General features: G+C 37.7%; 1 protein-coding gene across 2 annotated transcripts in view; it reads right to left on the reverse strand.

Annotated features, from left to right (window-relative positions):
- The window catches only part of LOC145764925 (VPS10 domain-containing receptor SorCS3-like), a 30,892-nt gene extending 21,856 nt beyond the window's left edge, over positions 1-9,036 (reverse strand). For both annotated transcript variants that reach the window (XM_082576628.1, XM_082576627.1), the window contains exons 1-5: positions 8,745-9,036; positions 8,284-8,440; positions 7,257-7,324; positions 6,545-6,650; positions 5,138-5,299 (exon numbers count right to left, since the gene is read on the reverse strand). In XM_082576628.1, coding sequence (XP_082432754.1) covers positions 5,138-5,299; positions 6,545-6,650; positions 7,257-7,324; positions 8,284-8,440; positions 8,745-8,923 — 672 coding nt within the window. In that variant the 5' untranslated portion in view covers positions 8,924-9,036. The remainder of the gene's footprint in view (positions 1-5,137; positions 5,300-6,544; positions 6,651-7,256; positions 7,325-8,283; positions 8,441-8,744) is intronic.
- Positions 9,037-17,366: the final 8,330 nt, after the last annotated feature.

The raw sequence follows: 17,366 nt of genomic DNA on the forward strand, positions 1-17,366 counted from the left end.
GCTTCGATGCTCACCAAAACCACATGGCAAGATTCTTAAACGTGGTGACAAATACTGGCTTCCATGCCTCCAACATAACCCACTTTTCATCACTAAGTGTGAACCTGGACTCCACAAAAACTGATGTAATAATGAGATCACTGGCCTGGATGAGTCCCTTGTTGGCTTCGTGCTCACAGCAAATCAACCATTTTTTTTTTTACAAATCAACGTCAACAGACGTTGAATCAATGTAATAAAACAGATGATTTGCTGTCTAGACAGTAGACACGTGTTATCCTATTAATATAATTCTCCCACATTTCAATCAAAAGTAGCAGCAGTTACATCAGATATGATAAAATCTTGTTTATAGGCCTTACAACATGTGGCAAACGAGTTAGAGAAGATAGCTCATTAAAAGTGCTTCTTTAATGACAAATCAGAAAAAACAAGTTCAACATTTTTGCATTCACAGCACAATGTATGTTCTTGTGTATAAAATCAGGGCTGTGGAGTCGGAGTCGTGAGGATTTTGGCGAGTCCGAAGTCGTCGTTAAAAAAGCGGCCGACTCCAACTCGATAAAAAACGATAAACAATAAAATTTTTGTTTGCAATACACTTTTTCAAAGTATTGTTTCTTATCCTCTGTATTGCGTTCCAAACCTTTACCAAAAAATAGAAGTGTTGGTTCTTGTCAGTTTTGTGAAAAACGCCGTTTCAACTTTGATTACAAATTTAATGAAATTAATTTTTAAAAAAATGAAAAAAGACAAAATTTCAGAAAAAATCTGGCAACACTGAAGACGGAGTCGGCCTGTTATAAACCAATGAGTCGGAGTCGTATATTTTTAGCCCGACTCCACAACCCTGTATAAAAATACACTTCCTTATATAAATACTATGATATAAAAGTAATATCACTCATAAATGGACTGTGAAAATCGAATTTGCTTCCAAAGGAATTCATATGCAGTTATTCATAGGCTGTCAGTTAGTAAACTATGAATTTCATAATAATCTATTGTGTCATTGACTTCACACAAACGTATTATAGACGTAAATTTTGTAAAATTCAGAAACCTACAAGTGAAATAATATTACTGTGTACTGAAACATTTGGGTGTTTATCCCGATTCTGGAATGTTACCTTTTGTAAGAGCAGTTAAATGCGAAAATAAAATAAGAAACATTTAATTTGTTTCATTGCTTCACTGTCGTTTCGCGCAAAATGGTGATGCTCAGTTGCTCACCCTCAAAGTGAAGGTTCAGCATGTTTGCTTTCTAGTTTTAATACAAACAAAAAACTGCATTAAAAAGTATTCACATCAAACATTTTCGACACATCTAGTTCGTTCAACGTAAGTCCGTTTGATGTAAATACTTGGTCAATGGTCATGCAGTTTCTTGTGTGTTTATGTTTAAAATTAACATGTTGGATTCGGCTATGTCACTTTGTGTTGGACATACGTGGTAAAGACGAACTTGCTGCTTAAGTTCCAAAAATCAAAAAGAAGCATCATCAGTTGCCGTTCTTAAAACCACACTTTTATTTACACTTGAAGGGTTACATGGTTACACTTCAAACGTCACATGATGATGATGCAGTGTTTGACTGAAGAAATTGGTATCATATGACGCACGAATGATACAATGATGATTTGAAAAAGATAACTTCTCTTCCGAAAGGAGAATGTGAATGGGTTTATCAAAATCAGTTTTTTGCTCAAGGGGACACTCCTGATGGAAATAATTTTTTTATATAAAAAAAAAGTATCTAAAAAGCAGTACATTTTATCAGGATTCTGAATATAGTAAAATTTTGAGTCTATTCAATGTCTTTGTGTGTCAAAACTTACAGTGATAAATGTGAGTAGTGTAGCTTGTGTTTAATGAGTGTTTTTCAAATGCTGTTTTCTTAGAAAGTCATTTTTAATGTTTTCAACTAACTCAATTTACAACTACTCATTTATTTCTTGTCAGACTGGCATGAAATTTTGCAGGCATAATCAATATATGCTGGGGAAGTGATCTATGAGAGGATTTTTGCTATTTCTGTGTAGTTTCAGTTAAAATTAAAAAACAATTGCAAGTATATTAAGTTTTTCTAGTACATAAATACAAAGTTCATTTATTTTTTAAAATATACACCTGTGGAAGAAAATCTCTCATCCTTATATGGGTAAGGATTAGGAATGCCGACAATGCCAGCAAAAAGTTAGGAATGATATAAGTTCTCCCTTGAGACTTATTAAATTTTCTATCGGTGGTAAAAATTAAAAAAAAAGGAAATTTTTGCATTTCTTTGACATTTTTTTTCACAGAAACGTTTTTCATCTATTTAATAAGTGCCATATTTTGATTGCAGTTTTCAGTATTCACACTCTATCCAAAGATACGGTATATAATATGTAGGGTTTTCTAAAAGTTAAGCACATTTTTCGACCAATTTATTAAGGGAGGTGCTCAAATTGATATTCCATCAGGAGCAGGCGCGGATTTATGGGGGGGGCCCGGGCCCCCCCGAAATTTTGTGAAAAATTGTATGTTTCCGCATCAAATGGTTTGATATGCTTCTAAACAGCTGATATTAGTCCCTCGGCATCACAATTGATGAAAATGGTTGTTTTAATGTCTATTTTCTAGCATATCGTATATGTCGTAGTATCATTGTTCATATCTGTTTAGCTTTTTCTTTCTTTTTAATTGATTTTCAAATTTTCTGGCCCCCCCCGAAAAAAACTCTTAGATTCGCGCCTGATCAGGAGTGTTCCTTTGATGAACCAAACACCAGGAAAGTTTACCTTGTGACGAAAGATAAGGCACAAGGTTGTTGTCCGTGACCTCACGCTTAGTGATGATATGTCATGCGTGACAGTTTGCGAAGTCACGTTTCAACGAAGAGATCTGTTTTCAAGTGAGAAATTGAAGTAAAACACTTCCAACATACGGCCAATTACCAGTCACGCAAAAGCAACCTCAAAACGATTCAAAAACCATATTTTTGGTGCCGAAAACCAATTTTCAATCAAATAGTCTCCCAACAAGGGCTAGATTACAAAATACTTTCTTCTCCATGTTTACTACGTATTGACACGACATGGATGGTATTGATGCCAAGTTCATCAGTGCAGAGACAAACACTCAAATAATGAGGACTATTCGGTTTCAGCAGCACTCCTCTGAATGCTCAATGTGAAGTAGTACAGTACTGGTACAGGTACACACACTGTCACCATAAGACCGGTTCCTTACACCCTGGTTGAGGCAGCTGTGTGGCCAATGAACTACGAAAAAGGAACTTACACCAAAAAACATTCGCAAACGCAAACTAAGTCACCAGACACAACGAGGACTTAGATAAACAGATCTTAAATTATGACAAAGTCTTACAAGCGAAATAATACATTCAGAACCACCTGTCCTGGATCACCCAACTATGGTACAAAAGATCAAACAAAATTTTTAGCAAAGAAACTTTGCGTTGTAAAAAATATTCCAGGTGATGTTTCAACGTTGATGGCGCAACAAACAAGTCGAACAAAGTCGTGTTGGCGTCATTGTTTAAAAGTCGGCTTTATCCATTCCATAAGCGCTTTGTGACGTCATTCATGACGTTATCAAGACCAACAGCTCAAGGATTGACCGAGCAGTGATACTGTTGGAAACAACCGAAACGGCAAATCAGTCCTTTTACATTGATTCAACCTCTGCAGACCTTTAATCAATGTAAAAGGACTAATTTTCTAAAGGAATAAAAGTGCCATCCCCAACACAGCAAATCCACTGTTTTTTTTACATTAATTCAACAATGTCTGCAGACGTTGAATCAATGTAAAAAACGACTGATTTGCTGTCTGGTCAGTAATCGCCCGAAGGGAAGTTGTCGAGGCGATAATCGCCGTAGTGAGCTTGTTATGAGGTGATTGTAATGTCTATTGCAGGAAAGATAGACGCTTCTACACAAAGTGTAATGCATTGATTGCTAGTAATAATCAGCGGACAGTGGCATTATCGCATCAGTGCTATTTCTGTACAACATGAGCGGTTATTTTTGCAGAAAAAGAAACAACCACACTGCGCTGGTGACTCAACAAAGTAGTTAACCGCTGCACAACTGACTCAGAGGGTAGCAGACGTTTGCAAAGGTCTTGTGTGGAACTAATCAATGTTAAAAGATATCTTGACTGTTACGACAACTGTTGGACTATATGGCTTAATCAATGGTAAAAGTCAATTTAGTTTCACTTTTAAACGAGAAAAATCAGAAAACTTATAAACAAAGTTAAAAAATAGTGAGCACAATTTACAAATTTCTTTTACCGGTGCGGTACTTGAACAATGTCGCATACAAATAGAGAGCTATTTGTATTTATACATTACCAATAGTCATGCATAAAATTTGTACAGTGGATGATTTGTATCTGCAATGAATCACCCGCATTTATTTTATGAAGTGCAGTACTTATGGCAGCAAGCAACCACCATGATATATGTCTTGTGTTACATAACACGAAACAACTGAGAAACTCTATTCCTTTGTGTGCATTTGATTTACCAGTGGTCGAGTTGTTTTCATGCATAGTTGAACAGAAAGTAAATAGACAACAACAAAAAGGCATTCTGATCGTGGTAACACAGCGCAACAACACTCACAAAAAGAACAAATAAAACCTCACATGAAATGGTTTATGGCTCGGCGCCATAAAGAATCGTTGAAGCTACAGTACGTTGTTTTTTGAGGCTTTGATGCGTATTTAACTGTATAACGAAGCAACATCAATAACAGAGATTGTTATTTGTTGGTGTGATTGCAAAAGCACAGCCATAGTAGGGATTAATTTTCAAGTGCCATACGAGCGCAAAGCGACTTTATACCAATTTCGAAATAGTGAGGAATGTATGAACTGAAATTGTTGAAAGAACTTTGCTAGTTTAACACTAACTCAACCACAACAAATCCATTTGCCACCTGTCTAGGCAGTTGCATTCACAAATATCGGAAAAGCAAAGACCAAAGAACAAGCAATGTAGCCAAGGTTACATTATTATGTCATACCAAGAAAATCAATTACTCCACAAGCAAAATCCGCCCTTTGTACATGAATTAAAGCAAAAAAGACAGATTTTGCAAGCTGGGCTGTAAAAATATTTTACCGTTTGAGCAGTTTTGTCGTATCCCAACAACCAGTCCGCCTGATCGGGATGGAATTCAATTTTATCCATGGCAAAGGGTATTTCATGGGCTTTGTAAGTTTCACCTTCATCATCTGAAACCCATATCCTCCTTGATTTTGGGTATGTGTCCATAAAGACTACCTAAAAGGGATCAGTATAAAAAAGGAGAAAACTCTTAAATGCTTTACACTAGCACCAAATACTTCACAGCAGAATCACAGCGACACAAGTATACAGTAGAACCGTGGCCACGGTAGAACACAGTTCAGGCAAGTATGTTGCTTGTGAGAAATGACACAGGAATAATTTCTATTTGACTTTTCTAATGCTCAAACTATTCCTTGTATAAGTTAGTGATTACGCAATAACCATCAACACTGGCATGGCTCACTGTCAAGCACATTCCAGGTCAGCAAATCAAGCGTTTTTTACACTGATGCAAGCGGGTCTGCTACTATTCGGTGAGTTCGATTCGGTGAGTCTGATTCGGTGAGTTCCTAACCTCTAACCCCTAACCCTAAAACGGCAATGATAATTAGGCTACGGTACCCGATAATTTAAAAAAAAATTGAAAAAATCCCCCGTTAAGGGATCGGACTCACCGAATCGAACTCACCGAAACAGGCCATTCCGGATGCAAGCATACAGCAAAACCAAAAAAAGGAAAAGGCTAATGGACTTGATTATTGATTAAGAACAGCAAATATACTGTTTTTTAAAACATAAAAAGTCTAACATAAGTCAGATGCAGTTGCAGATTTTAGAATATCGTCGTCGTGTGAGCCTCTGGGGCCGAGGGTCTATCCTTTTACCACTCCAGATTCACGATGTTCCCGGACTACACTGGAAGGCTACTAGAGAGCATTAGAATATCAATCGACGTTAAACTGGGTAAAGCTGAAGTGATTCCTTCTTTGTGTTAGAAGGTTCGCCACAAACTGACGTAGAGCCAATAAACAAGCAACAAATTCAACATGCTTTTAGTGACCAACAGAGACGCCCAAGCTGCAAAGCACCATTCACTTAGAAAAAGTTTAGCACTTTAGAATGTTAAGATTTATGTGGAATAAATGATTTATGTTTCTTCACAAATGTAGTCGGAACCTAAAACATTTCAATTTTCAATTCAATACTGTATTCAAATTAATACAGCAGGGATCATAAACTCGGGGTTAATTTACCCTCTGATGTAAATTTCATTTATTAACGCATTGAACCAAAGCAGGAAACATAAGCTGTATGATAAATGTACAAATTCCGAATTGGAAACAAAAGATAAAGACAAATTGAAAGTCAGCAAGAGGTAAACGAAAATACAAAAACTGAGAATCCTCATATCAAAGCATGTGAAATACATGTCAAGCGCAATCTATGTGATTAAATTACCTTTCTTTTGTTTGATGGAGAAACAACATATTCCTTCAAGATTGTATGACTGTCAAAATTTTTATCCGCATCAACTGGGCTAAAAGTCTCTCCATAATTTTTGGACCTAAACAAAACGAAATGCATATGCCGAGTGCATTCATATCATTTCCGACAAAGAATTACCAAATGCATAACAAGTACGGGACCATGTTTGTATGAATCATCAAAAGATAGGCTAGTTCATTACCATCAAATACTGAGGTGATAGTCTCAAAGACATTGCTTAAAAGTAATAGCAACTTTTTACAGCATATACAATCTTGTAAATGAATCTGAAGGAAAAGCCTACCATATATAGACATAACGCAAAATTGCATGCAAATGGCAGACTAAGGTCATTGTACTTTTGCATGTGTATGTAGTTATGTACATTGTACAATCGTACATAGCATTGCCTTCATTAATTATATAGGTACAGCAAGTATATTCTCAAAACATTGAAAAAAAATGATAAACTTGTGTAAAAATTACTTCGGTGTCCACAGTCAAATAGAGAGTGAAAATTATACTTAAGTTGAGATAAAATGTCTTTTAGTGTATGTAGTCTGTACGCCATGTCATACCACAAAATGATGAAATGAAATAGCTAAAAAGTTGCACATTATTTACAAAACCGAATGAAAATATTTAGCCACCTGATGATATCACTGTGTAGTAACAAACAATTTACCTGTACAGCTGGCTAGCAGAAATATGACCAGAAGGAGAGTCCTTCCTTCTTGTTAAAATGAAAATAACCTACAAAGCAAATTGGAAAGTTATAACTTCTCTTGCTTACATCAGTAATGCATTGTGACCGTTCAAAGATCACATCCAGTTGATACTTTCCAAAACTGTGGCTAGTCAAAGCAGGTTGTGCCATAATCCTAATGATCCAAATTGTCAGGCTAAACAAACCCATTCATTTTATTAGTTGCAAGCGATGGAGTTTCAATTGTGAAGAATCTACTACTGAGCAATAAAATTATAATTACAAGACTAGTAGTCATACATAACAGAGTGGAAAGAGGGAGTGTCTTTAATGACACAGATGTCCAATTGTCCAGCATGAAGACATTGTTCATAAGAAGTCAGTAAAGCCAAGGCAGGAACAGACCAGTATACCTTACTTTGATAGTTTTTGTTGTTTTTTAAACAAAAGATATAATCTCTTCCAACACTGAAATAATTACAGGACGATGTTGTACAACAGCTTAGATGTATATGTATTTTTTGTAATTGTACCGCAAACTTTTCTAATTTGATTAATCTCCCTTCTAAAAAATCTCTAACTTTACAACTAATGAGGTAAAAAAGTTACTGAGAGTGTGCGACAATTGTTGTTGCTGTTGCTTCTCCAAGATAGCTCAAGTTACAAACCCAAACATCAATAGTAAAAGCAAAATATGAAAAACTAAGTATAATCACAAAAATTAAACATTAGAAAGTCATTTTAAAACATATATATATATACTGGTTTATCTGCTCTACTTTGGTAATAAGGTTTAGAGGTGACCAATGGCCATGCACTCGACACCTCCAGACAAACATATAAGTTAAAATAAAATTGCCATATGGGCAGAGGCACATATGAAAATTTGAGATCTAACAAGAAGATATAGCCTAAGTGTTGGTTTATTCAGTTTTTATAAATAGAATATTACTTTTGAATTGATTACTGACTCAGTTATGGAATATGTGGTATGGTAGTATGGTACCTTGCTGTTATTCCCACACCAATGAATGAGAGCTTGGTTGTGTGTAGTTTCATTACCAAGGTCCATCCATGTAGCTCGTAGGCTATTCGACATATGAGGATCAATCGTATCATCTCCTAAATGTCGTCTCTTGCGAGACCTCAGATATTGGCGAAATCTGACAATTGAAAAAACAATCAAAATGTATTTTTAAATGAAAAAGGAAAAAACTTGTGGCTACATGTTATCATACTAATACTATAAAACTTTCTGAATATCGACCTAGAAAGTAACTAAAATGAATTCGAACAACTTTACATCAACTTTAAAGAAAAGTATAAGTAAGAAGCAGATCAAATATGTTTAAGTCACTGACATCATTGTATGCATAATTAGGTAATAAATGGTTAAAAAATTATAAGTATAAATAATAGAGCATACAACATAAGCCTGCTTTTCTATACAGACCATCGTTAACATACTTATTCAAGATAGAGTCAGCTTCATCCATCATGCCAGAACTTTGCAATAATGGGACCACTCTTGGTTGGCTCAGCATTCGAGTGCCATGATTATGAGTCGAAAATATAGCTCCATGTGAATTGTTTACAAGAAGTAAAATCCCAAACAAAACAAAACTTGGGCTTGGGTTAAAAATCATTTCATAAAAAAGTCTTGATAAATCTAATCAGAGTAGAACCAGAGTGCACACTGCACAGTATCACCAAAAAACTTGAAAACAAAGCAATAAATAAAAAAGCCAAAATACCACAAAATAATCTACAATATAAACCTGGGTTAACAACGTCACCGATAATCAAAGTAAAAACTATTGATTAAATATAATTTGCTACCATAAAATAGTTTAAAACCAGGTATAGCCTATACCGACACCGTACATCAAGATAAGAAACTATTGAACAAAAAACTCCAAAGCAACTCAAGTTTCTCGGTCATATCATCAGAAAAAAATTCGAAAATCTATGTCTAAGCGGTTGCCTTATCGAGAGATACGCATAATTGCTCGTGGCAGACAACGAACAACATTTGTATCTAATTTTCAACGAAATACATCAATCAGCCAACCAAAAACACTTAGGGACACTGCACAACAAAAGGAACATAGGAAAAATTTACAAACTGAGCATCTAGTTCATCAAAGGCCGCAACGGCTATGATAGCCTACTGTAGCAGTTGGATGCAACCTATTTCATCCCCTGAACACTTTGTCCCCTGAAAAGACCGAGAGAAAAAATAGACCAAAGCTGAAGTCGCTGATCGGAGTTTCCACAAACATTTTAAAAGTTTCCCCTTGAATTAATCATTGAATTTTTATAGGCCATCACAAAATGAGTGTGACTTTTTCTTTGTAATTTTGTCTAGAAATGTTAGTTGGAAGTGAATGAATCATTCCAGTGTGGCAGCTCGTGATCATTTGTAATGGAGGGGCTACAATCGTAATTTGATAACGCTAACCTGAAAGTAAAGTTTGGTTTATCAAAATAACCCTAACCCGAAAGTGAGGTTTGATTTATCAACTGTTATTTTAAGATACTTAGCATGGTCAACTGTTTCAGCAACTCCGATCAGCGTCTTCAGCTCTCTTATATTTTTTCTTGATCTTTTCAGGGGACAAAGTGTTCAGGAGACGAAATAGGTTGCACCTGTAGTAGTTACTATAATATCAACATTGACTAAGTGCTTCAAAATAAGCAAGTTACGTTGAAGGAAAAAAAACTTTTCCAAAAAAAGAATTAGGCTAGGCCTACTTGTATATACTAAAAAACTATCTAAACTTTTTAAACGCAAATTTGTGTTGAAGAATGTGGAATTCATAGCAATTACCAATAATACCGGTACGTACCGTAGCTTACTTAAAAAACACCAAAATTAAATGACTGCAGATTATTAGAAGCAGTTGGATGTAGCCTATATACTGTATTTTGATTAGCTTATTAAGTTTTTGTCACGAGCTTTAGTCTTAACTTTCAACAGTTTCATAAAATTATTGTTACTTGTGGTACTGTATGATAGGTCACCACATTAAAAAAAATTGAAGCAATTAATAATAGGCTACACATTTTCTGTATGATGTTGAAAGCAAAATGCTTGACTGTGACCAAAGTGACAATCAAGCTGCATCTATCCTTCAAATGAGATACTGTAACTACTAGTGACTACCAATTTACTGGATGATGAAACCAAAGACAAGCTGCTCTCTAAGTCTTGTACCGTAGCCTTCCTGTGCAGCCGGGAACATCGTAAATCTGGGGTGGTAAAAGAATAGACCCTCAAAGGCTCACACGACAACCAATTTACACAATTGCTTGTCATCTTCTTTAAAAAAAATCACAAACGAAGTATGTCATGTCTCCATGACCTGCCTTACGATGAAAGACTAAAAAGACTAGACCTACCAACACTAACATTTAGAAGACTCCGAAATGACATGATTCAAACTTTCAAGTATCTTCAAAATTTTTATGATGTTAATGAAAAAGAAATTTTTTCCTTACATGAAGGTGTCCACAACACTCGAGGTCACAAATTTAAATTAAAAGTCAGTACCTTCAAAACAACAAAGCGAAGAAATTTTTTTCCGAATCGGATCGTAAATGAATGGAATAAGTTACCTGAGCAAATTGTCACAGCACCTAGTTTAAACAGCTTCAAAGCAAGACTGGATCACCACTGGCGAAATAGAGAAGTTAAATTTGACCCAATTGGGTAGTCATATTTTGCAAGTACTGGCCGCCTCCACTAATGCTGACATTCAGTACATCTTGTAACTTGTACAGTATATAACGTATGTAGCCCATTATTGTATGATGTATTGTATAGGCTACCTATCTCTACTGACAGTTATATTCTATCTTATATGGTGTCTCCAGCCCCAGGTGTTTTTGTTTGATTTTAGTGTTATGCTGTGCCTTAAATAAGATATGTATCATCTAGGCAGTATTGACTCGTTTTTCTTGGTGTTTTGTCTCTTGTTTATGACTTCCTTGTTGGTATTCTATTTCGTTTTTTTTTTTTTTTTTATTTAATATTGATACGTAAGTTATGAAGGTGAAAAAGCACTGCTGTGCTTGCAACACCATTATTATTATTATTATTATTATTATTATTATAAATGAAAAACGAAACTCATTTCACAAATACGGAATCAGATCAGACTAAAGTCAAAGTCAAACTGCGACAGAATCAGAGTTGCCAGATTTTGAAAAAAAAAGTAGCCAAAAAAGTAGCAAATTTGCTCCCAAAGTAGCCCAATTTATAGCAGGGGGCGCGGGAAGTATGTTTTCCAAACACCGGCTGCCGAGAAACATATCGTTGATTGGAAAGTCTGAATGGCTTGCGTGGAAGCTACACCGTTATGGTTAGCGAATCGCAGCTGCTCGCTGTACTAGCGAGTGCTCAGCCTTGTGCTGATAGCCGGGAAGAACGCCCCTCTCTTCACATGTCCTCTGCCCTGGCGCCTGCTGGTTTTGTTGGCTCTTTCTTTGTTTCCACAAAGATAAGAGTTAAACTGACTGGTAAAGCGGTGGTCGAATATCATTGTGGCAGCAATCAATTGTTTCGAATTATCTTACGCTGTCTTCGCCTTGTAACGCTGTTCTTGCCCGCTCGGATCAACCTCGCTCTGCTTTCAACGCATTGATCAACACGATCCCCTGATCAACTCGATGCAGCCTCAAAATTTCCACCCCGATTTTCTACTTTTTCCTGGTAATGTAGCCTATCAGTGCCTCTAGTTTCAATCGCTAGCCTCCCCGACCCAGCTGGGCGAACCTGCGTCAAAGTCTGGCCAGTGCACATCCGTGCTCGCCGAATCAAAGCTTACTCTTCTCCAGTGAATATGTATTACAATCCCACCTATATTTTTTGTTTCTATTGATTAATGGAGCCTCTGCTCCACATTTTTTTTGAATTTTGTTTGCCACGAGAGCCAAATTATCCTTAAATAGTTGACTCTCTTCCTCGTGGTAGACCCCAATTTTATCCGCTCTGCCTACTGGCAGACCGGGTATAAGAGTCAAGTACCTGCGCCGAGGTCGCGTGAGGGAGACGTGGGCGCCGCCCGGCGGTCAATTACTGCCGGGTCGCCCGGCCCGTCGCAGGCCATCTTTCTGGGCAATGCAGAAAGAGCCTGTCTCCCTGGCCCGCTCCGCCATTCTAAATTTGCGGACGGGTCATGTAACGTTTTCGATCCACACTCTCCCTCCACAGGTACCTCGACTCCCCAGCCTGGCCCCCGCGACCTAAGCTGGTGGACTTACCCCTCCGGGTGCATCGTCACCCCTAAATCACGCCGCTCCCCGCCGCCGCGGGGTGTGGCAGGCCGGTTTTCTAAACTCTTCGACCTGGCTATGTTTGTTTGTGCTCTCTCGCCGTGTCAATTATTTGTACCCGTGCGCTGTTGATGCAAATAAAACAGTTTAACACTAGTGGTGCGATACTGACGAGCCCAGCCTCATGGGCGAAACACGGTGTCTATCGCTGTCAATTCTTGCTACAAATCGGCTGCCGAAAAACATATCGTTGATTGGAAAGTCTGAATGGCTTGCGTGGAAGCTACACCGTTATGGTTAGCGAATCGCAGCTGCTCGCTGTAGGCCTACTAGCGAGTGCTCAGCCTTGTGCTGATAGCCGGGAAGAACGCCCCTCTCTTCACGTGTACAATCATCATTACACAAATTCAACAAACATACATTTTCATCAAGCCATTCATTCTTATTCCAATTATTACTACATTGATTAGTAAACTATGTAAAAACTGCATGCCAGTCAGTGGAAGAACCTGAATAAAAAATGTTAATTAATAACATACAAGCCGTCAAATGCTCTTGAATGTACAGCTAAAAAACACACATATGAAAAATCAGCATAACAAACCCAATGAAATTGCACAAATTACTCTGCTAAATAGCAACAGAGTTACCGGTCCATTAAGGCACGTATCGGGTACAGATTAGATTCTCACTACTTTTTCAGCACACTACTTTTCAAGCACTTCTGCGTTCTGACTTCTATAGTAAGAGTAAACTGTAAAGACATAGAACGGAGATAACGTAACGCTAGAATAGTCTAGAAACTCACTCAACCATGTCCCTTGCTACGTCTTGAAAACATGAGAATGCGCTGTAAAATTTGTAAACTACAAATAAACTGTCAGTAGACTGCAAGCGAAACTTACTTTAGTAAGAAATTTCCGATGTAAAAAAGTCGCAATCTTGTTATATTGTCGCCAATTTAAATTTAAAAGTAGCCCAAAAAGTCGCAAGTCGCCAAGCTCAATTTTTTGTCGCAAATCACATATGGAAAGTAGCCCAATTTGCGATAAGTAGCCCAATCTGGCAACACAGGACAGAATTTAGAATTATAAAAAGAAAATTGGTAGACCCACCAAAACCAGAGTTTCTAACTATGAATTTAAAATTGCATCAACATTGTTGCGGCAATGTTCAAGACGGTGGAAACCAATATTTAGAAGTTCAGTATTATTTGATTTTACGGGCGAAATACGAATGAAATCAGTATCCAGATGGCATATGCTCAAAAGACAGAAATCCTAATTCGTGAAACAAAAATGGCACCAAAAGGTCAAATATTATACAAAGTCGGCCGCCACCCGAGCTATACAATAGCCTAGAAATAGTTCCGAAAATTATAGGCCTAATATTCAAACCCCCAAAATATTGAAAATCATAACAAAACAAAAACTATCATCTGAGTTTTGAAGTAAACCATTACACATGACTACACTATAGAAATTAACAAAAATGAAAGAGGAACATGTGCTGTAAGGAGAAAAAGTGTGGGTTTCGAAAACAAGAAATTAAAATTTCTTTCTTGTTAATTCAATGGTCATGTCATTCATGTGTAAGGATTTACTGAGTTTTGACCCATTGGCATGATTGTGTAGCTGGGGGATATTGAAGGCCCATAAAAATCAGCCTTCGGGGCAAGCGTGGCTTCAGGAAAACTGGATTTCACAACAAACATAAAAACCTAAATCAAGAGTGAAACATCTGTCATTGGGTTTGCATAGTAGACTAGCCAATTCACCAAGATGTGTTATCTTCCGCATTTGACGTTACTGCAAGAAACTATGCATCAGTTGTTCTGGGTAGCTATGTTCAGTGCAGTGTCAGGAGGGGGAAAAGGAGCCCGCCCCCAAGCTCACCATTTTAGAGGGCCCACAGATAACAGACTTTTATGTTTCGGTAACAACATTTTTATTGTAGCTTAGTGCCTTAAACTTTCATTCTGATAGGAGTGTGATTTGGTCAATGTTTTTTTTTTCGTAAATTATTTGGTGCAGAGTCACTTGTATAGTAAACTACTGACTTGAATAGAGCGGTCCTGTGTTAATAGTGTTAGCAAGACAGATGGTACAGTGTTAGGCGACTGTGTTACAGTGTTAGTTAGTGGATAGTGGTTTTAGCATGCATGTTTATTGCTCTCAGTATTCGTTAGGGGTGTAGTTGCGGTTGTTAGTCAATGTTTTATCAGTCAATGTTCTTTCGGCTTTTCATTCAATGTTTGTGATTTGGTACAATGTTAGTGGGTAGTTTTAGATTGTATATTTTTTGCTTTGAATTTTCTTTATTAAGCTATTCTCTACTCTCTAGTAGGCCTATTCTTTTCTATCAATGGTGGAAGGGGTGTGGTTGCTAGACAATGTTTTTTCAGTCAATGGTGTTTCAGCTCTTTATTCATAGTAGTAGTACATAGTTTTTTTTTGTATAATAAGCTTACCGTACGTTCATTCTTAAATGCTCGTGTTTTTGATTTTTCTTTTTTTATATTGGTTGTAAGGTTCAGTCGTCCCCGCATGTTCGGTCGTCCCATACAGCTTCATCAACTGTCAGACCTCTAGTTGCTTTAGGTATGTGGAGCCGACTGATTTTTTCAGCTAATTCATCTATTTTAAACTGTTAGATATGGTGGCAGTGCTTAAATTTACTTTCATCGACGTATCCTTTAAATTTACATCGCATGCACGTTTTAAACTTCTTTGGTTTTGCCGCTGTTTCTTTTTGTTGGTTTTGTTCCCGTAAACTATTGGTAACTCTATCATTGCTGTTGTTTTCCGACAAAGAAAAATAAATTGAATTGAATTCAACGTTTGTGGTTCAGTACAATGTCAGTAGGCTGATTAGTTTTCAAATAGGCTATATGTCTTTTGCTTTCAATTTGTTTAGTGGCCTAAGCTATTCTTTGGTAGGCTAGGCTACCGGTATTCTTTTTCGTTTGGTGGTAGGCTATTGGAGTTGTGGTTGTTAGTCAATGTTATCGCCATTGCACCCTGCACAAGCCAGCTTGACAAATTAGAACAAAAGAGAGTAAGAGCGGTCTGACGAAATTAAGCCTTGATTACGAATAGAATACAAACTGATTGAAATCAATCTTGAAACATAAACCTAGCCTACATATTGGAAACCAAGTCATTCCATGACTTATCGAAACTTAGCCTACATGCCAAGAGTTAAGATTCCTACGAGACGCTAGACGTTGTAGTTTAAAAAATTAAGAACCAGCTTTTAGATTACAAACATGTCCCCGACTTGTTGATTACACACAGCACACAACAGACCAACAACGCAGATAGACACGAAATCATGTGAATGCAACGTAATGCGAGAGAACAAGTATATGCGCTCTGTGAAATTCCAGCCTGAGGATTTGTACACAACGCAGCGAAAAACAGTGATCCTGTAGGGCCACCCGAATTCCAGAACAAATTATTTATGAAAAGACGTCGTCACTATGCAGTGCCCGCAAGTGTTACAGCCTACAGACACCCCCTCAAGAAGGCAACTGGGGCGAGCCGTTTGGCTTCTGATGACAAAAATTATACGGTTACTGATGAGGGCGATGATAAACCTAATTACCTAAGCAGTACGGTTATTACTGGTGAAAGCTACAAAGGCAGGCTACTACTTAGGCCTACATGTAATATACGAAGCCTGATGTCTATGAAAACTGATGAAGCATGTCAGGGGGCGCAGAGCCTCCTCTCTCTGCGAAACGTGGAAACAAATTGCACAACGGCCAGACGAAACAATTGTACGAAACGCCACCTACAGCGACGCGAGAGCAAAGTGTCATGACAGCTGGATGGGAGTTCTAACTAATTGGGGGAAGGTAAAAAACGGAGAAGCGTTTTAATAATACCGGACCAAGACTATAGTGCCAGGAGACACACCAGGGAGAGCGACGGGGCTGAAAGTGCCCAGCCTCAAGACTACCTGCAAATGCAAGGACTGAAGCAGCATTGAAGCTAGACGAAGTGGCTACACGGGGAACGGGTCCAACAGGGCAGGAAACGGCGGACAAGTGAATACAAGTACATACCGAGTTATATCTATAACATGTCAGTGAAGACCATAGCTACCGTACTCGATAACGTTAATGGAAAAGACAATAAATACATAGGAAATTAACATTAAGCGTAACACGCTGATAAGACGAGACGCCAGCAAGGATGATTTAGACTAGAGTGTAAACCCTAACTTAAGAACAAGCCCTTACTAACGGTGGCTTAAAAGTTAAACAACAAACAAAGCACGTCGTGAACAAACGACGCCTAGGGATGACCACAGTAGTCAGACTAAAACAAAGCGGAATCCTTCCTGAAAGAAGTGTGCTGCGTCGCACGCCTACATGTAGAAACGCAGCTCATAAAGACAACTACAGAACAGAAAACTACTAAATGAAGGACTGATAAACTAAAGAGATGTATGCAGTTTCACGTCTCACCCAAGACCAAGAGCTAGCTATGCTGGTAACTAAGTAGAAGGTGAACGGCCTATGTGAAGGTCTAAATGCCTGGAAGATGGAATGCAGTTTCATGTCTTAGCCTACCCAGGATGGTGAAATGGCTGCAGTTGTTCGTTTTGCCCAGGACGACGATAGTTTTCTAGAGCAAAAACCTTCGGGAATTCAATGTTTAAGAATGTACAGGCGCCCAGCTCGGCAGCATTAGAGGCCTCATCGTTTACACCGCTAGTGGGCGCAGCTTGATGCACACGATTATCATGGTTATCACTAAGTAAGGCCGTTTTTATTGTGACCTAAAAAAAAATTCTTTGACTTTA

The sequence above is a fragment of the Aplidium turbinatum genome, chromosome 2 (genome assembly GCF_918807975.1).
Source record: "Aplidium turbinatum chromosome 2, kaAplTurb1.1, whole genome shotgun sequence".
In the NCBI taxonomy this organism is placed as follows: domain Eukaryota; kingdom Metazoa; phylum Chordata; class Ascidiacea; order Aplousobranchia; family Polyclinidae; genus Aplidium; species Aplidium turbinatum.